This window comes from Euleptes europaea, chromosome 2 (genome assembly GCF_029931775.1).
Source record: "Euleptes europaea isolate rEulEur1 chromosome 2, rEulEur1.hap1, whole genome shotgun sequence".
NCBI lineage: Eukaryota > Metazoa > Chordata > Lepidosauria > Squamata > Sphaerodactylidae > Euleptes > Euleptes europaea.
In genome coordinates, this window is record NC_079313.1 from 69,616,810 (window position 1) to 69,639,680 (window position 22,871).

General features: G+C 44.0%; 1 protein-coding gene across 2 annotated transcripts in view; it reads left to right on the forward strand.

Annotated features, from left to right (window-relative positions):
- LOC130472986 (NADH-cytochrome b5 reductase-like) overlaps positions 1-22,871 on the forward strand; it is a 59,994-nt gene that overhangs the window by 8,072 nt on the left and 29,051 nt on the right. For both annotated transcript variants that reach the window (XM_056844494.1, XM_056844493.1), the window contains exons 4-6: positions 1,221-1,325; positions 8,955-9,158; positions 10,738-10,950. In XM_056844494.1, coding sequence (XP_056700472.1) covers positions 1,221-1,325; positions 8,955-9,158; positions 10,738-10,941 — 513 coding nt within the window. In that variant the 3' untranslated portion in view covers positions 10,942-10,950. The remainder of the gene's footprint in view (positions 1-1,220; positions 1,326-8,954; positions 9,159-10,737; positions 10,951-22,871) is intronic.

The window sequence follows — 22,871 nt, forward strand, 5'->3', positions numbered from 1 at the left end:
CATACTCAGCCACTTAACAGAACATGCTTCATTAGGAGGACCCATAAAGTAAAGACCATCTAGAAGGGGATAGGAATTTTAGGCTTTTGAACAGAGAACATTTGCCACTACTCTTGTATACGTTAAGAGCCCCGTGGCGCAGAGTGGTAAGCTGCAGTACTGCAGTCAAAAGCTCTGCTCACAACCTGAGTTCGATCCCAACAGAAGTCAGTTTCTCAAGGTTGACCCATCCTTCCATACTTCCGAGGTCGGTAAAATGAGTTCCCAGTTTGCTGGGGGTAAAGTATAGAAGATTGGGGAAGGCAATGGCAAACCACAACATAAACATAGTCTGCCTAGTAAACATTGTGATGTGACGTCACCCCATGGGTCAGTAATGACCCGGTAATTGCACAGGGAACTACTTTTATCTTTATGTACACCATGCTTCAGGGCATATTGTTCTGGAGGGCCCCACAGCTTTCAGCAGTGGCTTCTGAAGGGGGCACTGGGAGCTGATGGGGAAGAAGTCAGGAAAGATCCCTTTGTGCAAACTTGCTCTATGGGTGCTTACATCAAACCCTTTATGTGAGTCCAGAGTCACAGAGGAACGGCCAATATAGCAATTTTAACTACAGATATCTCACTTAATTACTAGATTTATTGCTGAGTACACAAACATTTTTAACTATCATTTTTAACAAGGAAGTTTATGAGCTTTTATCATTTTGCTTGTTTTTGTGTGAAACACTGTCTTATCCGGAGCCCTTTCTACTCCAAAACTGTAGATGAAAGGTGACCTCTTGAAATTCAGGGCAGAATGTAGACATGAGGCAAATTACCAAAGGAGAAGTGTTCATTTGCATTTCACTTCTCAGAATGTTTATTTGCTTCATATTCAGTTATGGAGCATCATGATACATGAACAATTGCATACCATGGCGTTGCAGCCCTAAAATGCCAGGGTGGTATATCTGGCTTATGAGCTCAGTCATAATACAGTAGGCAATACTTTTCTTGCAGACATTATAATGAACTGAATTACTAGATTCTGTTAACCCTTTATTCAAAATAATGTAAGTTTCTTTGTGCTATAATTTTGTATTTTTCCCCCAAGATATTTTTTTTTAAAAAGCACATAGAGTAGTTTCTCTCTTGCTTTGTTCTGAGGAATGTAGCTATTAAGCAAAAGGGTTTTTCCTTGTCAAATTCTTTTTTGTGTCTGTGGTTTGTTTTCAAAGTGCTATGAAGGTGGACTAATGTCGCAATATGTAAAATCCTGGAAACCAGGAGAAGCAGTGTTTTGGAGAGGGCCGTTTGGAGGCTTCCCTTACAGACCTAATCAGGTAAGATTTCCAACAGGCACTGAAATGGCTTCCTCTTTGGTTTCCAAAGTGAAGGGGAAATCATTATAAAAATAGTAGGGTCCTTCTGATTTTCAGCATGGAGCTTTAGAGTTCTGAAAGTCTCTGCATAGATTGCAATACATAAAATAAAAGAGAACCAGGTTCTGTATGATTTCCTTTTGGATTTGACAATTCCTCCTACAGCCCTCAACAGATTGGAGAAGCAAACAGTAAGCCCCTGAACACAGTCCTGCTGGCATGTTTATCCTGCTGAAGTTTGCTTTCTCTTCCTGAATGTGAATCAAAATTTCAGCACTGTCGTTGCCCTTCTCAGACATCTCTTGAACACTATCTTAACTCTGGTTGTCTTGTTGCCATTCTGGTCCATAATCAGTGGCTCCTCTGCCGCCATCTTAGACTATTTCCCCTGCTGTTGTCTAAATGATTGTTTACCAAAAGAATTAAGGGAGCCTCAGCTGGAGAGGAAAAGTTGAAGGCAGCAGGAAAAGAGGAAGACCCAACAAGAGATGGATTGACTCAATCAAGGAAGCCACAGCCTTCAGTTTGCAAGATCTGAGCAAGGCTGTCAAAGACAGGACATTTTGGAGGACTTTCATTCATAGGGTCGCCATGAGTCGGAAGCGACTTGATGGCACTTAACACACACACAGCTGGAGAGGTTGTGTAAAAGACAAAGGAGGTTAGATTGTCTAGGAGAAAGCCAGGAGTGAACGAATATTTTCACAATGATAACTGAGAAAAAGATAGGGATCTCTCCTCTTCCTGCCTTCCTGTTTTTCTCCTTCTCTCTCTCTCTCTTTTTAAAACCTTCTATTCTTTGAGATGCATATTGTGTGAGTGCTGGGTGGTATTTTTGGGTTCCTTAGTATATCTAAGGTACTCAGATATTACTCTGCTTGCTTTGCTTCCACTCTGGATCCTTTCAATACACTTTATCTGATTATTCTGCTGCCTCCTCCTTCATTCCAACCTTGCATTAAAATCCTGTCATGTTGTCAAAAATGTCTTTAAAATGGACTGTTGTGGTCCAAGGCCAGGTTATAGCTGGATGTTAAAAATCATCAGCTTCTGTGGGGTGAGAGATGGTTTTCCTCCTACACCGGGCTGTTTTGTGTGACTCTGAGTCCAGTTTGGGAAGCTGGGCTCCTTCTCAGAAGACACATGTAGAGACCACACACACTAACACCCTTGGATGAGTGCCCGGGGCCTTGAACCTATCCTTCCCCTTGTGTAGTGGTCCCTTGTCTTGGAACCATCGGCCATTCTCATTGGTCCTTCCTTGACTTTGGGGCCTTAGCTGTGGCCTATGACCCTATGGATATATCTTGACCACACATTCCGCAATAATGGAACAGCTATCATTCCCACTGTCTAACAAGTCACCAGCCTTTGCCCCCAGATTCCCACTCCCCCTTCTTTTATTCACTTGCTGCTAAACAGCCAGTGATTAGCAGACAATGACTACTCAGCATGCAGGGGAGATTTTGCCCGGGTGCTGCTGCAAACACCAAGAGAAATGCAATGGGTCACTAGAAAAAAATCAACACTCGCTGCATGCAGGGCTAAAATGATGGAGTTCCGTGTTTTGCTTTTACATTTCTGGTAAAAACTTATTGCCAAATCATTTTCCCTACTGGAACACTGTAGAATTAAGTTTCTGCTGTTGATTGGTTGTCATTCTTGGTCCACCTGCCATTGATGTATTTTGTTTATGTATAATTGATTCTTGTAGCTAAAACTCCTGGACTGAGCAAATGGATATGTGGCGGAACAGCCCCACTGATCCACAAGCATCGCTCCATTCCGGCCCGCCGAATTAATTACAAGGGTCTGCTTGGAAACATAACTTGAACAAGGGCCACTGGCTAACTGAACACGCACACACACCCATTTTCACAAGACATCTATAAATTAGGCCAGTGTAACAGGCTCTTGGGTAGACTAGGGTGTGTCCCTAATGAATGAGCATACTGTGAATTGCTGACAGAAGATGATGCTTTCCTGTACCTTGTAGGTCAGGGTGCAGGAGTAACTTGCTAGGGGCATTAGGCCAGGTCTCCCAAAGGTGGTTCCCTGGAGCAGGTGGATGACCAATGGAATGTGATGGTAACCAGATGAGAACTCAAAATTGTGCCCGGACCAGCCGCTGCTTCAGTGATGGTTCAGCACCGAAGCTTTGGCCAACCAGGCTAACATTCTACCAGTACCGTGAATAGTCAGTGTATTTCCTTCCCCAAATCTGCTTATCCCCACTCAACCCAAAAGGGGTTCCCTCTCTAGGCAGAGCTGATACTTCTGGGAGACTTCCTGCTGTTGAACTGATCGGTATATCTGTTATCTTGTCCTTTGGGCAACATTATAGCCCCTACTTGAGGGCAGAGAGAACGAGGAGCTATGAGGGCCCCTTTTCCCTGACCTGAAACATCTGGGGAACATGCTCGCAACCATTCCATAGTCCAGATGTTGCAGGTGGAAATGTTGTACTTCTCTTTTATTCCATTGATGCTACATGAGTCATTTATCTGTTTTCTTACATTTGTTATGACTTATCAGATTATCTGATCAAAAATCTCTGCAGGGTGAGTAGGTATGACAAGCCTCCTCGGTCTTGTTCTGAGAAGGCAGCCATGGCCCCCCGAAATTTCCACTTTCACATGTTCAAATTCATAAGACAGTGGTTGGAACCAGGAAAGGAGAAATTTAGACACTTCTTTAAAACAATACACACTGATCTTTTCAGGGATAAGATAAAGCTTGGTACTTTACAAAAGAGCCCAAGGGGCTACATGCTGCTTGCAGGCTGTATACTGGTCCTCACAATGTATACCTGCCTCTGCCAGCAGCTTGCTATTTCACCATAAACAAGCTGCTGAAGACTCTTGTGGATTGCCTTTCTGTTTCTGCAACAGAGTACTCCTCAAGGATGAATCTCTGTCTGTCTGTCTCCTCTCTGTGCAATGAAGGGATTTTAGTTGTCTTAAATAAATAAATAAATAAATAAATAAAGAGCCCCGTGGCGCAGAGTGTTAAGCTGCAGTACTGCAGTCAAAAGCTCTGCTCACGACCTGAGTTCGATCCCGACGGAAGTTGGTTTCAGGTAACCGGCTCAAGGTTGACTCAGCCTTCCATCCCTCCGAGGTCGGTAAAATGAGTACCCAGCTTGCTGGGGGTAAAGGGGAGATGACTGGGGAAGGCACTGGCAAACCACCCCGCAAACAAAGTCTGCCTTGGAAACGTCGGGATGTGACGTCACCCCATGGGTCAGGAATGACCCGGTGCTTGCACAGGGGACCTTTACCTTTTTTAATTAAATAATGGGGAAGGACTAAATATCAGTAAGTAAGCAATGCCATTGTTTATTTTTTTAATGTCCACTGCTTCTGGAGAAGGTAGAAAACTCCCACAATGCAATGGGAAACTGTACAGTATGATTGAAATGTATATAGAGGAAATGGTTCCTTCCGTCGGTTGTTCAGATGATACTTTAGTTCCTGATCTTTATCTCAGAACATTTTTGAAGAAAACCCATGGAGCATGAGCATTGAGTGTAACTATACCCTTGACCAGGGGTCGGCAAACTCATTAGTCAAAAGAGCCAAATATCAACAGTACAAAGATTGAGATTTCTTTTGAGAGCCAAATTTCTTAAACTTAAAATTATATAGGTAGGTACACTGTTTATTAACTTAATAAACTTCCACCCAAATTCCGGTGGAAGACATCATTGCAAATGTAGAAGCTGCCATTCGTAATCTACCTGAAGAAGATGCTGAGGAAATAAGAGGAGAGACAGCAAGAATTCTACGAAAAGCAAAGCCCCCTGCTAGCAATATAACACGCAAGGAGAGAAACGCTATCAAGACCCTCAATGCAGATCCAGAAATTATTATTCTACCAGCTGACAAAGGCAATGCAACAGTGATAATGAAAACAGAAGAATACAAAAAGAAGATTAAGGAACTTCTGGACCCTGCCACATAAAAAAAACTAAAACGAGATCCAACTTGCAAAATTACCAGGAAAACTAGCATACAGATCAAAAAGTCCACTCTTCATCCGGACACACACAGAAAACTATGCAAGACAGAAGCACAACCACCACGATTATATGGACTACCTAAAATTCATAAGGATTCCGTCCCACTCCGACCCATCGTGAGCGCCATTGGTTCCCCAACATATGAATTAGCTAGTTATTTGACCACCCTCCTACAGGACCACATTGGAAATACCACTTCTTACATCAAAGATTCAACTCACTTCATCAACAAAATCAGTCCGTTAAGACTCAATCCACAGGATATATTAGTCAGTTTTGATGTTGTATCCCTCTTTACCAAGGTTCCAGTAAAAGACACAATCTCATTGATTAACCAGATTTTTCCAGAAGATATAACAGCCTTATTTCACCATTGTTTGACAACAAGTTATTTCCTATGGGATCGAGAATTTTATGAACAGATTGGTGGAGTAGCTATGGGAAGTCCACTCAGTCCGGTAATAGCAAACTTTTACATGGAATATTTTGAAAAGACAGCATTAGAATCAGCATCTTACAAACCTACAGTCTGGTTCAGGTTCGTAGATGATACATTTACCATTTGGAGCCATGGTGAAGAAAAATTAATGGACTTTCTAAACCATCTTAATAATATCCATCCAAACATTCAGTTTACCATGGAAAAGGAAATTGAGGGTAAACTCCCATTTCTTGATACCCTCGTCATCCGTAAAATAAACTTTCAGTTAGGTCACAAGGTCTACCGGAAACCAACTCACACAGATCGCTACTTACACAAAAACTCCAACCATCACCCCCGACAGAAAAGAGGAATAATCAAAACATTAATGGACCGTGCAAGACGGATCTGTGAACCACAGTTTCTCAAGGAAGAAACTAATCATCTAAATCACGCACTGCTAGCAAACGGCTATTCCAAGAATGAAATCAGAAGAGCCATTAAACCAAACAAAAATCAGAAAACTCAAGAAAAACAGTCTCCCATAGGAAAGGTATTCTTGCCATTTATTAAAGGAGTCACTGATAGGATGGAGAAACTTTTGAAAAAACATAACCTACAAACAGTGTTTAAACCCACCAAGAAAATACAACAAATGCTACGATCAGCAAAAGACAAAAGAGACCCCCTCACCTCTGCAGGAGTATATCGTATACCTTGCAGCTATGGACAAGTTTACATCGGGACAACAAAACGCAGCATACAAACAAGGATAAAGGAACATGAAAGATACTGCAGACTTGGCCAACCTGAGAAATCAGCAGTGGCTGAACATGGACTGACACAAACAGGACACAGGGTCTTATTCCAAGACACTGAAAGACTGGACAACTCTACCAACTATTTTGTCAGATTGCACAGAGAAGCCATTGAAATTCATAAACATCAGCACAACTTTAACAGAAAAGAAGAGAGTTTAAGAATGAATAAAGCTTGGCTTCCTGCCCTGAAAACCTCCAGACTAACAAAGGCTACAGTCAACAATAGCCATGCAGATTAACTTTGGATTTCACACATTAACAGATCACTTCAGGATACAATTGGTTCCACACCCTCATTAGCACATTATCTTTATACTTACAGGACAATGATTAGCACATTACTTTTTGCAGGACAATTACTCAGCTCAAACCCAACCCCTTTCTGACTACTATATTTCTTCCTACACACTTGACACTGAGAGACACTGTCCTTCAGTGTTACTCCTCTGAAGATGCCTGCCACAGTTGCTGGTGAAACGTCAGGAAAGAAAATTCCAAGACCACGGTTACACAGCCCGGATAACCTACAAGAACCAATTAATAAACTTTAATTAAAGTTTTAAGTCTTAATTAAACTATAGGTACACTGAATAAAACTTGATATCATACTTAATAGTGATCTTATTTATTGATAAAAATTAAATTGTAAGTCCCTGCCATTTCCCCCTCCCCGTCCGGAGTCCTCGTCTGGAGGCCTGGTCTACCGCCATAAAAGCCTATTGGTAGACCTGGCCTCCGGCTGAGTCCCATTGGGAGGCCAGGTCTACCCATTGGCTTTCTTGGCAGTATACCTGGCCTCCGGAGGCCCATAGAAGCCAATTGGTAGACCTGGCCTCTGAAGGGGGACTTTTTCCCCTCCTCGGAATCCAGGTCTACCACCAAGAAAGCCAGTGGGTAGACATGGCCTCCCAATGGGACTCAGCCGGAGGCCAGGTCTACCAAAGGAAGCCCGCCCCGCACAACAGCTGATAGACGGGCGGGGGGGAACCGCCGAGCCGTGCGGCTAGAGGGGAGGGGAGGCTTTAGCCTCCCAACCATTGAGGGCAAGGGAAAGGGGGACCTGGCCATTCTCCACGGCGGCGGGGGGGGGGGGAGAGACAGCGCGCCCGCTTGCCTGCTCTCGCACTCGCTCTCAGGCGCGCCGGCTCCGCAGCCCGGCTGCCGGCGCGAGCAGGCATGAGAGCAGGAGCTCCAAACCAAGTTCGGAGAGCCGCACTCAACGAGCCAAAGAGCCGCATGTGGCTCAGAAGCTGCAGTTTGCAGACCCCTGCCCTTGACCGAAGAACGGTACACTCCTTCTATCTGGGATGGTCGTCCTCTTCCACCAAGCACGCAGCTTCAGGAGGGACGCACATGGAGCGGTGAGGGAGGGGACACCCGCCTAGCCAGCCAAATGAGCCGAATCAACCCTGGTGATCAATGGGGTGACAGATGTCGCAGCCAGATCCCCCTCACATCCATGAGTGTAACTAAGCAAACCCTATCCCAGTTATAATTGTAAAAGTATCCAAGAGCAAACTACGTTCAGGCCATTTTAAGAAATCACAGATAAAGTACAGGGGTGTTTATGCAGCCAGAGGAAAAGTGTATTTTATTACCTATGTAATTAGACAAGGGCGATTAAAAGGATACTGATCAATTGCCCTTGCCTGCGAGACTCTTTCCCCACCACTATTCACAATTTGAAATTATGTCACTTGTTTGATTTCTGTCCCAAACACTCCCAAGAGGAACAACTTATTTTTAAAATTAAAAAAGTATAATTAACAAGTATAAAACCTAGTAAACAAAACTCTTCATTAAATTAAAAATACCCCCCTCCAAAACTGTGACTGTTGCATGCAAGCCAACTAGGAAAGTTTTACAGTATTTCCAGACTTGGATTTTGACAGAGCTCTAGGGCAAGGGAAATCTACAGTTACAGGACAGATTCCAAGAATTCCCCCATGTGCTCTTTTCACAAGTGTGAAATGGATGTGTCATGGATAGGACAAGAAAATGTGTCATGGATAGGACAAGAAAATGCCCTTAATGGTTGTGCTGTTACAAAGAAGAATTAGGCTTATGTGGGTGTGTTAAGTTGCAGCTAACTTCTGGCAACCCCAGCAAGGGGCTTTCAAGGCAAGTGAGAAGCAAAGGTGGACTGCCATTGCTTGTCTTCTGCAGGGCCTTCCTTGGATGTCTTCCTTCCAAGTACCAACTCTGCTTAGCTTCCAAGATCTGACGAGATTGGGCTATACCATGCTGTCTTCCATCCCAGTTAGAGTCACAGTGTTTTCCATTTCCAGTTACTGAAATACATTTTCTGTCCTCCGCTTCATTTCTAGTATGGAGAACTTCTTATGCTTGCTTCGGGCACTGGCCTAGCACCAATGCTCCCCATCATCCAGCACATAACAGAAAATGAGAACGATGAAACATTTGTAACCCTGGTGGGCTGCTTCAGAACTTTTGAAAATATTTACATGAAGACTCTTCTTCAAGATCAGTCACGATACTGGAACATAAGGACATTTTATGTTCTAAGCCAGGTAAAGTAGGGGATCTGGATGTTACACCCCTCTATGCTTCTCTGACAGTGACTTGATTCAAACCCTAATTTGCTGCGGCACACAAGAAGGAACCTGGAAGGAGCCTGGGGCTTGCTTATGTGAACCCTGCTCCTTTCCCTCTTGCACAGCGAGACAGTTATTTCTGGGTTATTTCAGAACCAACCAGAGTGAGAAGCAAGGGTTACACAGACAGTCCTAGGGTTTCTTCCAGACTTGTTATGCTAGCAGTCAGTCATGGTTTACCTTTACTCCTGACTTTTAGGTTGTGTAGGCAGCAGATGGCCCTGTCTTTGGGTTAAGCCAGCATGGGACAACTGCTGTCCTAAACTGAGGGGGTTTTAGGATTGCCCTGTAAATCATGTGAGCTGGATTAGAGCCATTGAGCTCTAAAGTTCTATAGACTAGATTAAGAGAACAAGATGATCAGAAATGCTTCTGTACTCTGGAAGAGTACATACACTGCTAGGTTTGTTACAGTTCAGAAGTTTGGTGTTATATTTTCTTTGTGTTGTTTCCTATTACTGTGATGGTTGCAAACTGAAACGTCTATAATAAAAACAATTCCAGCAAATAAGTGTGGTCCTAAACAGGAGCAGGCTCCTCATGCTGAAATTTGAAAAGAAATGTTCTCCAGATAGGGTTGCCAGCTCCAGGTTGGGGAAAACCTGCAAATTTTGGGAGTGGAGCCTTAGGAAGGTGGGGTTTGGGGAGGGGAGGGTCTTCAATGGGGTATAATCCCATAGAGTCCACCTTCCAAAGCAGCCATTTTCTCCAAGTGAACTAATCTCTGTCGCCTAGAGATCAGTTGTAATAGCAGGAGATCTTCAGCTACCACCTGGAGATTGGCAACCCTATCTCCAGAGGGTATTAGATACCTGAGCTAACCCATGAAGTTGTAAACCGTCTTGTGGCACCTAAAAGACTAATTAATTTATTCTGGCATAAATTTTCATGAGCCAGAGCATGCTTCTTCAGTTGCTAGAAGGGCTCCATTCATTAGGCAGGCAGGCAGACACACATACATTCAGATACAAACAGCAGAAGGGGGTGAGTCCTGGAAAGAGACACTAGAAGGCCCAGTTTCCCAAGACGTCAGTGTGTTACATTACGTAGCACAGTTGAACAATCCCGTCAAAAGAGTAAATTAATAAACAAAACTAAGGAATAAAGAAGTAACTCAAGAGTAGGTTATGTTGATGAATTGGGAAAGTAGGGTGACTCTAAATAGTGTCCTTAAACTTGTAAGGAGGGACAATTGTTTTCTGTACTGAGGTAACCATCCTTGGATCTTGTTTTCATTTCTGTTCTGCAGTATAATGTCTTGGAAAACAGGATGTTCTGACTGGGAGCTCTGGGTATAAATTTCTCAGCCATCATGCATCAGATGAAGTGGGCTCACAAGGGTTTTTCCCACAATACATTCATTAATCTTTAAATGACACAAGACGTTTTCATGGCTACCGTGGTGGAATCTGACCTAACTGAGGCCTTCCAGCAAATTTAGCACTAGCCATATATTGCTCTAATTTCGATTGTCTTACACCTTTTGGCTCTTCAGGAACACTCACTTGAAAACCTGCCTTGGAGCTATCAAAAGACTACACATCTTGGCCGGATAAATGAGAGCTTGTTAAGAACTATGATGAACACATGTAGAAGGCAACCTTTTGTGTTGATATGTGGCTCTGTAGCCTTTACTAATGATATGGAGAGATACTTAAAAGCCATTGGTCTTCAGGAAGATTCATATTTTGTATTTTAGAAAATGTTGGTATCTGATAATGTACAACGATAATAAAGAGTATTAAATAACTAACATACCTGAAGCATCTGTGATCCACTTTAACTTATCCTTAGGGTTGCCAGTTTCCTCCTGGCCAGCAGTGGGACATGGGGGGGGGGGGTAGGGTTGCCAGATCCAGGTTGGGAAACTCCTAGAGATTGGGGGATGGAGCCTGTGGAGGACAGGGACCTCAGTGGGGTACAATGCCACAGAGTCCACCCTCCAAAGCATCTATTTTCTCCAGAGGAACTGATCTCTGTAGTCTGGAGATGAGCTGTAATTACGGGGGATCCCCGGGTCTCTCCTGGAGGCTGGCATCCCTACTTATCTTTGGCCAGGTTGAGTTTTTATTGCATATATTTTGTTCTCCCAAATTGTTTTCCTGAGCCAAAATGACCCCAGCTCATGACAAAACATAACATATCATTTGGCCATAATGAGCGCCGGGTACACAACAGTCATCACCCTAATCACTCTAGACCCTAGTTTGGGTCTTGTCAGATCCCTTTCCTCTTTTGTTCTGCCTACATCTTTTGTATTAAAGTTACAAGTGAACTTTCTTGAGTCAAGTTATCTACAATCACAAAACAGCACTTCACAGGATTTAGGACAAAAAGAAGATGTGAGAGGTTTTTTTGTCCTTTAGCTTCTGAGTTTTTCATTCAGATGAAAACCTGTTATCTTTTCATTTCTTCAGTGTGCTAGAAACTAATTGTGTGTTTTCCCCATAATGTCTGGCATTCTCATACAAGTGGCCTTGGGATTGTATGAGGACAGGAAACCATATATCACCCACAACTACCGGGCATGTTATTGGAGCCTTTTAAGCTCTCTGCTATTTGTTACACTAAATTCTTTTTTGCTTATAAAGATATTAAAAAGTTGAGAAATCTCAGTCATGGTCTTATTTTTAGTAATGCAATAATTTAAATGCAGTCAAATTAGGCTGTAAACAAAAGCAAGTAACCATTTAATGAAGTAATTTTTTCTCTCTCCAGCGTTTATATAATTTTCTTGTAAGCAGGGCTGCGAAGAGGGGAGGCACAAGAGGGACAACATTCTGGGGGGCCTGTTCACCTCAGGGGCCCATGGAGCCAGTCAAGTCATGTGATTTGTTTTCACATGATGTTTGGGTTGGATTTTGGTGGCCCCACTGGAAATCTTTGTCTGGAGACCTGTGGTGGCTCTTTTGCATTTCTCCTTTTAAGTCTCCAAATCACAGAGGTTGCTTGGTTGGCTGGCTATAAAATCATTATAGGGAATAATCTGGCAACAGGTTATCTCAGCTAAATCCTGCTGAGACCAATCAAATCAGATTTAGTTGTGACTACGTTTTGCCAGAATCAAAGTCAGTTAGTCACCGATCAAGTTCTGATGGCAGAATCTGCAATGCCACAGGGAACAGAAAGAGCTTTGCTTCATTTTTATAACATAAGGCTTGAATTTATTCTGATATTTTTGGGGGGAAGAGATGTTGATCTGTAAATCAACGAAAACCGATACTTTAGCCTGATCAAATTAATACACATAATGGAAAATTCCATTGAGTTTTTGTTTTAGTTATCAAAGCTATTTTGAGGGGGAAATACCCCCCACCCCATGATGTTATGTTGTCTTCAGCATCATGTTTATAATAAAAATCTATAAAACTGTTTCTAACATCTGGAGGAAACTGCTCATTAGCCCTGAAACTGCTGGTACAGCACAGGAGGAAGGGGTTTCCCCTCTTCTCCTTACCTAACAAAGAGGAAGGTAAGGGGGAAAGTGTTCTTTTGGAGAAGCGGAATTAGGGTTAGCTGATATGTGCTTCACAGTACACACCTAGGACTATTCACACATTCATTCCAATTATAAGATGTTAGAAACTCAGAGTCCTGCAGGAAGGGTGAATTACTTTATTAGTTTCAGTGCGTTTACTATGATCCTAGTTAATTTACCAAAAGACTTCTTAATCTTCACATTGGTGGGAGCCTATTAAAGTGTACAGCTGCCTGGACAGAGGGGTAAGGGTGAAATTAGTGTAAGGGTGAAATTAAGAGTTGGAAGATTCATGCTTAATGGTGAGTGTCAAGAACCTCTAATCCAAGGGATTCCCACGACGGGCCAGCCATACACAAAATTACAAAACCCTGGTGTATGAGTCTTCACGCCTCAGTCGTAGTAGCTGCCAACTGCCCCTTTGTTTACCCAAACAGCCAGAAGCCAAGGGCCCTGCCCCCTTCTCCTGCCTTTACTGACAGAAACCAAGATTTGAAGACTGCCGATACTGTTGCAGTTGCCTAGCAATGTCCTTAGTTTCTTAAAGCTACTGATGCTGTTTCTATTATTGGGGGGGGGTGTTTAACCCCCCCCAACGTATTTTTAAAATATATTTTAGATTTTTCTGCAAATTGGGCATTTTTCAGGTTTGTAGAAATATCTGTTTTGTCTATTCGTGGCTCCAGCCTCCAGATTTAAGTATCCATAGATTTGGCCATGTTGAGAATTAGATAAGTGGGGGACCCGCAAAGACTTGCGGGGGCATCTCTGTATGGGGGTGGAAGCCCTACCACAGCACTTGCTGACTCCAGAAGAGATACCAGCAGGGCACAGCCTTGTCTAGGCACTGTTGAGGCAGAAAGTCCAATAAGAATTTGTGTGGAAAGTGGCAAGGGCAAGGCCACACCTGGAAATGCCCCAGCAACAGCTTCAGAGCCTGGTAGACCCAGTACAGGCCAAAGATGATGGGATGGGATGGGACAGGACGTCAGCAGGGTATGATGCCATAAAGCCCATCTTCTAAAGCAGCAATTTTCTCCAGGGGTACTAATCCCTGTGGTCTGGAGATCAGTTATCATTCCAGGAGTTCTCCAGTCTGCACCTGGTAATTGGCAACTATAAGCAGCCCCCATACCTCACCTATCCCTGCTTCTTTCTCTCCTTTCCACCCATCATCCAACCTACCTTTTATCGACCCTCAATCTCCAGCTATATTTGTTATTTATTTACTTCATTTATACCCTGAATTTCTCCCCAATGGGGGCTCATAGCAGCTTACATCATTCTTCTCTCCGCCATTTTATCCTCATAACTATCCTGTGGGATAGGTTAGGCTGAAAATGTGTAACTGGCCCAAGATCACCTAGTGAGCTTTCATAGCAGACTGAGGATTCAAACCTGGGTTCCTCAGATCCTAGACTAGCACTCTAACTGCTATCCCACACTGGATTTCATAGTGTGGCTGCTGTTGAACAATAGCCAGCCACTAGGTCTGGATGAGTCATGCAAGTTGTGTGGAAGCAAGTTACCCGGTGGCTGCTGCCAAGGCAGTCCACAATAAGTCCTCCCTCAAAGGCCCAAAAACCCTGGAAAGAGCTCTGACCCCTCCGATGTTTTTGCCTGACCTACAGCAAAGCTTGACAATACTGTTGTGGTTGCCTATCTTAAAGATACAGGTGCTCCTTTTTTCATTTTGCATACATATGTACATAAGTGCCATCAAGTCACAACTCACTTATGGCAACCCCAACAAGGGGCTTTCAAGGCTAGTAAGAAGCAGAAGGGGTTTGCTATTGCCTTCCTCTGCAGTGTCTCCTTTGGTGGTCTCCCATCCAAGTACCAACCCTGCATAGCTTCCGAGAGCAGATTATACCATGCTGTCTTCCTTCCTGTTTTATCATTTAGGGGGATTTTAACCCCCTCCCAATGCATTTCTTTTCAGATTTCAGATATTTCTACAAACCTGGGGCTTTTGTCAGGTTTGTAGAAAGTTCTGTTTTGTCTGTCCATGGCCCCAGTCACTAGATTTAAGTGTCCACGGATGGGGCCATGTTGAGAATTAGATATATTGATAATAACACACTACATGCATCTCAAAACTAAGTTTTAGCATGGGATATGTTTGCAGTCAAATCTTGAAGCCATTCGTATTCCAAATCCTGACAAATCAACAAAATGGTAGGAAATACAGCACAGTGCTTCTGTCATTCATTTTGATGGCATTTAAAATGCATCCGTAATATGCGAAGAAGTCTTTAAATGCTGTACAACAAAATCCATCAAAATAACCTCAAGACCATGGGAAATATTTAGATAATCATACAGTAGATGAAAGGAGGTATCATTTCTGTAAGGCAATATAGATACAAAGTCCAAAAGCAGAATACTGAATTACTAGTAGCTGAAATTGGAATAACAGATTGAGGAGGAGGTACCACTGTGTTTCCAGAAATGTAATCTACGCCCTACTTATGTACCATGAATTCTTTTCAAATTGACAACTACTTTTTAAAAATAATATTATAACCTGAATCTTTTGTCTTCATGGTTTTACCCTGTAATTTCCCAATCAATTCTTTCTCTTTTTATTTCCTTTTTGACAAGGATGATATTAGTCTTACAGTCTGGTGTAGTGGTAAAATTGCCAGCCTCCAGATGGGGCCTGAATTACAACTGATCTCCAGATTACAGAAAGCGGCTCCCCTGGAGAAAATGGCTGCTTTGGAGAGTGGATTACATGGCATTGTCAGAGACAAAAGCCAACCTTTCTCTGAGCTGTCTCCTGCATTTTCTAGGCCTTTTTCTGTTGCCCAAAGCACAGCCATATTAGATTGCTGATGCTTCTCCATCTTTCTAAGAAGCAAATGCCTGCCTGCTTCTCTCAGAAACAAGTGTATCTATTACACCAGCTGGGAGACAGTAGGGTCAGGTTCAAAGGAGGGTCCAGTGTGACTGCGGAGGGAGGCCAGCCCCAACGCCACTGACAATCACAGGGGACACTCTGGTATTTGGGCAAAAACTCTATGATAGAAGTCATTTTTACCATAGAGTTTTGCACAAACATCAGAGCGTTCCCACAGTTGTCGATGACGTGATGACATCACTTACGGAAATGATATCACCGTATTGATGCCAGCTAGTGAGTCCCCCCACTGGCTGGCTGAACAGCACCAGGAGAGGAGCCTTGAAGCAGGGAATCCCCCATCACCGGCGGGGGAATGGCAACCCTACATAGGGCAGTTGTTTGTAATAGAGCAGAGGTACCTAGCCTGATGCCCATTGGTACCATGGTGCCCACCAACACCTTTCCTGGTGCCTAGCAAGTGTTTTTCAGGGTGGGGCCAGATGGCATTTTTGCCCAGCAAGGCTTCTGATTGGCATTGGAGGTTTAATTGGCTGGCATATTTATTTATTTATTTTTTAAAAAACCATTGTTTTGGCAGCAGCTGCCACCACAGCACAAGAATCTTCACTGGGTGACTGAAAGTAAGCTGTGGCAGCCATTCTATGGCTGGCTCCGATTCCTGAGGTAGCTGTTTCCTGGGAGCCATTTTGTGGCTGCACCCAACATGCTGTGTCAGAGGTTCAAAGGTGCCCACGGGCTCAAAAAGGCTGGAGACTTCTGTAATAGAATATACAAAGGGACCTGGCAAGCGGCAAAGGGGGGCCTCTTCTCCAGAGGGGTCACGCTGCCAGCAGTCCACACTTCACATCCACTGCTACAAGAGCTCTGATAGGTAAATATAATGTCTCTATGTATATTTGACTCCCCACTCCTCCACATGAGCGGTGGACTCCAATCTGGTGAATTGAGTTGGTTTCCCCACTCCTACGCATGAAGCCAGCTGGGTGACCTTGGGAGAGTCACAGTTCTCTTCAAGCTCTCTCAGCCCCGCCTATCTCACAGGGTGTCTGTTGTGGGGAGAGGAAAGGAAGGAGATTGTAAACCGGTTTGACTCTCCTTAGAAGGTAGAGAAAATCAGCATATAAAAACCAACTCTTCTTCTTTTTCATAGCTCCTGCATTGAATGTCCATTTAACCTCATGCCTGTGTTGATATGGTGCTGCCAGCTAAGGACAGATAGTAACTAAAGTGAGCCAGTGCAAGCAGAAACAGCTATCTGAACTAGATCCAATAGGGGCTGCAACAAATTAAAGTTGTTTGTCAAATTTAGTCTCTTTTATATTACATAATGTATAAAATAACAGCAGTTCTCTTGATGACACAGTGCCACAAGAAATGATACCAAGTTATGTGAGTTGTCTGGCATTTTAGATTATGCTCAACTTTATATTCCTAGTGCTGAACATGACACTTTCATTGCATCTTTATCTTTGCTGAATGTGACAATTAAGTTTGCAGTCAAACATGATTAAAAACCTTCTTAAGCTGTGCAACACACCAAAGATATGTAAGTGCACAACAAATGTCTTATCAGGTGCTATCCAAAGGATTTACATACTGTGACAAAGAGAAATTGTCTGAATGGGAATCCCAAAGACACTGGCCTCCCACTACTGGATCAGTCTTTTGGTGCTGTGACAGAAATCCTAAAATCTTACTAGGGTTCAAGAGCGCCACTTAGAGCGTCTGGGATCTTGGACAACTGGGATGTACATTATGATAACTTTTTTCCCCATTCCGCCTTGGACCATCCTGCCAGACTTAACCCTTATTGTACAAAGAACAATATTGTACAAAGAACAGTTATTGTACAAAGTACAGTTTGGGCCAGACCACCTATTTGTCATGGACATTCAGGGCCATTACTAGGTACCTGAAGGGTGGAGCTATCATTTACTAATTTTCTGCTTGATAACAGCCTCTGACATCAGAGGTGGGGCTTTGGCATGGAATTGGCTAAACCAGTTTGTCACTCTTAGAGAGGAGGCTGGCTTAGGTCCAATTGACCATAAGTATCTGGACATTTGGGACTTCCCTTTGTCTTCAGCAGAAACTGGGTTCCACAGGAGGCTGGGTAACATCTTGTTACTGCCAGGAACTCTACACATGCTCTTAGGAACCTGCTACAGCCTAGGTAATGTGTATGGAGCTGAGTTAGATCAACTGCATTGCTTTTTATGTGAAAGTCTGTGAGGTGTGTTATTGTGTACTTTCCTCCTTTTTGTTTTGCCTCGTTTCCACCCCTCTTTTTAATCCAGCCATCCTCCTTTCCCCTTTTCTGTCTCTATTTTATAAGAAACCTTTTTAGAAAGACATTTTTGGCTTCAGTTAGTACAGTCTGTTTCTCTGGGATTGTTCTCCCAATCTCTTCCCTACATGCTAGATTGCACAGGTGTTACATAGTTTGTTTTAAAGTATTTTCTAGGGTTTCTGTTCTGTTACGTTGTTCTTGTTCTAGTACTGTGCTGTAAGGATACCTTCTCAGCTGGTCAGTCTAGATGTTCTCAGGAAGTCCCTGAGTGGTGGTGACTGGTTACCAGGGAGCTTTCCAGGGAACCCTTGTCTAAGGGAGTTTCCCAGCAAGGAAAGGCACCTTCCCCCCTTCCATCCATAACAGGTGCCTATGACCATTAGCTTAACAGTAAGCAGAGATTAACTTCTTGACTGTGGTAGGAGAAACATAAAAGGTACAATATGGGTGCCTTCCATATAAAACTTTTACTCTACCATCCCTTCCCTCCCCAACCGCAGCACACACACCCTTGCTTCCACATTTCTGAGCACCAGTTTCCCAGGGCTTTCCCCCTTTAAACCAGACCAAAACAACAAACAAACCCCCACCCCTACCGATCTGACTCTAAGGAAAAAGTGTGGAGTGACTTGGGGGAAAAACTCCTTTATCAGCTCTTCTGTTTAAGCACAAAAAAACGTCTCATTTGGTTTTGCAAATGAGTCTGGAATCTTTAACCAAGAGGTAGGGGTCAATAATAAACTGGTTATGTTTGACTATTTTGTATTGCATCATCCAGTTAGACCCTAATTGGAACTGAGGTCTCATGCAATGAAAAGCATGCAATGTGAACACTGGCGGTTGAGATCTTCCTTGGAATGGCCATGACACTCAAGGCACTTCTTCCCACAATCCTGCTGTTTCTTTGCACTAGTAGATGAAATCTGAATGAGTCACTGGGCCCTTCTACAAATCATGTAGATCAGTAAGCCTCCACCTACCTCTTGTTCTCCCACACTGTGCTGTCATGACTGCTTTATTTATTTGTTTTAAAATATTTATGAATCTCCTTTCCAAACAAGTGAATCCAAAGAAGTTTACAAGCTGTGCTTCAGCTTGTGCATTAAAAACACTAAAGTCATAAAAACATTACTCCATCACCATAATCACGGTGATAAAATCAAACAAAACCCCTTTATATAAATCAATGCTACTCAGCTTACTACGGACAAGGATGGAGCAGATCTCACCTCTGCTGAAAACCCATCCCAGTCTGTTGGAACAACTCAGAAACATGCCTACAAAAGGCTGCCACAGACAAACCTTCCTGGCAGAGGGAGCACAAGGAAGAAGCTGATGAAAGGAATGGAGGTCATTGAAGAATTTGTATACTCCCCGCCCCCCGGACAATGCTGCTTGTTCCAGGGATTGCTTCTTAAGTAGCTGGAGGATCTGCTCACCTACTGCTTGGACAGTCAAACCAGAGGTGAGGAGCTATTCATGACAGCTCTGGGAAAGGGTAATACTATTTGCATAAACGTTTTCAAGTGTTTGAAGCACCTCAACACAGATATTATCCATGTATAGCAGATGGGCCTTGACCTGTATAGCCCAAGCCAGCCCAATCTTGTCAGATTTTGGAAGTTAAGCAGGGCCAGCCCTGGTTAGTACTTGGATGGAAGACCACCAAGGAACTCAAGGGTTGCTATGCAGAGGCAGGCAATGGCAAATCACTGGTGTAGTGGTTAAGAGCGGTGGTTTGGAGCTGTGGACTCTAATCTGGAGAACTGGGTTTGATTCCCCACTCCTCCACATGAGTGGCTGACACTAATCTGGTGAACTGGATTTGTTTCCCCACTCCTACACATGAAGTCAGCATGGTGACCTTGGACTAGTCACAGCTCTCTTAGAGCTCTCTCAGCTCCACCTACCTCACAAGGTGTCTGTTGTGGGGAAGGGAAGGTAATTGAAAGCTGGTTTGATTCTTCCTTAAGTGGTAGAGAAAGTTGGCATATAAAAACCAACTCTTCTTTTTCTTCTTCTTATGGCAGGGGTGTCAAACTCATTTGTTACGAGGGCCGGATATAACATAAATGTCACTTGGTCGGGCCAGGCCATGCCTCTCCAGGCCAGATCAGGACTGGGGGTGGGGTGGCTGCCTCGGCTCATGAACCCGCAACGGGCTTCCCAATCCAGATCGAGAGTGGGGGGTGGCTGCCTCGGCACCAGCCCAGATCAACAGTGGAAGGGGTGGCTCCTTTGGCTGGCTCGAAGTTCGGATGAGAGCTCTCAAGGGGCCGGATCCAGCCTGCGGGCCTTATGTTTGACACCCCTGCCCTATGGGATTGCAATAAGTTGGCTGTGACTTCATCGCAAAAAAAAAAAAAATTGAGAGGGGGAAGAAGAAGAAGAGTTGGTTTTTATATGCTGACTTTCTCTACCTCTTAAGGGAGACTCAAACCGGCTTGCAATCACCTTCCCTTCCCCTCCCCACAACAGACACCCTGTGAGGTAGGTGAAGCTGAGAGAATGTGACTTGCTCAAGGTCACCCAGTTGGCTTCGTGTGTAGGAGTGGGGAAACGCATCCAGTTCACCAGATTAGCCTCCACCGCTCATGTGGAGGAGTGGGGAATCAAACCCGGTTCTCCAGATCAGACTCCACCGCTATGTATTCACTTACATAGCCTAAGAGAGAATGGCTTACCTAAATCCACAAAGTTCAGGACAGAGGTGAAATTTGAATGGACAAAGTCCCACTTTTTAGCTCTATCTCAGAGCTCTCTTAAGGAACATGAATGCATACCAACTCTCCCTTCTGAAAAGCGGAGGTATAGGAGGTAGGAGGCATAGGGTTACCATCCCTTTTCTCCTTTACAGGGTTTCTGAGCCAAGTGACAACCAGAAATTTAATAGGTGAACCTGCACGCCTAGAAAAATTTCACCTACCATATTACTGTTTGCTGCATGAGCTCAAAGAGGGAGGCAAATGAAGTAGAATGGTGCAGGGTGTAAGTTCGGTTGGGAGAACTGGGCAGCTGAGGAAGCTAATGCTGGCTCTCACAGCAGGCAGGAAGTGGTGAGAAAAACCATCCCAGCAAAGGTAATGGAGAGCATGATCTATGACCAGTCAACAGAGGCCCACATCTGAATGAGCTGAAGGGCAAGCAGAGGGTGTGTGGCTAGGATATAAGGGCAGGGGGCAGCAGACGCCAGGAAGAACAAGCACCTTGAGAAAGGGGAGAAATTTAGTATTGGGATCTGCCATCCAGATTAAATATCCAAAACCCACCGTTTCCTCTGAGAACTTTGGAGGAATGCAGGGCAGAAACAGACTCTGCAGATCCTTCCAGATCCTCCCCCCCCCCCACACACACACACCTTTGTCAAAGCTGAGCAATCTCCAGGCTCTTTACTGGGGGTGGCCTTGGCCTGCGGCTAATGCCAACTTCCTTCAGCCTCAAATCTCTCACGTTTTGCAAGATTCGGCTTCTTGTTAACATTTATCCATCCAAAACTCTGCCCTAGCAATATTCACTTACAGGTCAACTCACATAACCCCAGGTCAGTGTTTCAAAACAGTGCTGACAAAATTGTAATCATTCACACATGTTAGCTGACAATTTGCATGGATGGGGTTGGAATATGCACATTTAAAGCTATACTTCTGTGGAGAGGAGATAATGGTTTCTAAAGCCAAACAAGTATGAAAACACCTTCACGGTTTGCTCTCGGCCCTCCCCTTTCTTCTATTTTATATTCCACCAAGAGGTAGACATTGAAGGCGATACCTTCCTTGCAACAGCGCCCTGGCTGTTCCTTTTGCCTTCCTGCCCCTCCCCCTCCCCCTTCTGAGTGACAAATGGCTCCTCTGCTGCTTAAGACCCAGTCTGTGCAGCACAGGCTCCAGGTCACGAGAGGGTGAAATGTGTCACAAGGCTAAAATACGATGTCTCCTGGGCTCAGGTCACAGCTGGCTGGCCTCTCTGCACAGTCCTTCCACCCCCTCTCCTGGCTGAGCAAAACCATTGTAGCCATTGTGTGCGGCAAATGGTGAAAAACCGGGGATGTGAAACAGGCCGGGTGGGAATGAAGAGCAACCAGACTAATCAGAAGGACTCCTCCTGGCTGCAAAAGACGATAGATCTGGATCCTGTTGTTGACCATGCCCACTGCTTTAGAAGAATACAGGGCATAAATTGGAAGGTTGCAGTCAATTATACAACACTCTGTTGATTAATTGTAATAATCATTTTAAAGAAGGAGAATCACTTGTATAAATGCATGGCAACTGAAATGAAAAGCACTTAAAATGATAATCATGGGTGCTGTTATGTAATAGCATACACAAGAAGAAAAGGCAGAAGTAGATCTGCCGTGCCGATAACCTGCCCATTACAAATATTTGTAATTTGCTGACTTTGTAGCATAAGGGTATTCCAGTTTTGTACCACTAACCAGCCCATGACAACCACAATGTTAAAGGTGAAGGCAGGCAAGGGTAAGTTACTTTGCTTTTCGTACTGGTTCTGTTCTACAAATAGAATTGCCAACAACGGGGTGGTGGTGGAATATCCTGCCCCTTTAGAAATGGGGTGTTGAAGCTTTTCATGGCACAGAGGTAAATAACATCCCAGTAAGTATCTGTTAAAGATGCATGTTTCTTCTAGGTTGTTGGAACCTGTCAGGAGCAAGCCAGGGGGATGGTATGCGGCAGTGCGATTGTGCTGCTCCCAGGTGCTGTTGTGCTGTTCTGTTCAAGGCCAATCTGTGCCCCGTGTTTAGTCTTCATAAATTCCCATACTGTGGGAATTGCCAAGTGCTCCTTCCTGCTGCCTCTGGGAGGGGGGTTGTCTAGGTTAGCAGTTATCTCCTGTTGCTTTTCCATATATGCTCTGCACCTTGCCTTTGCCCCTTACTAGTGTCCTTTTGAATATGGCTTCTGAAACCTGTCGATTCTAACCAAATAAAACTGCTTTCGTGGACTTGCCGTCTGCTGGAATCTGTTTATGGTTTTG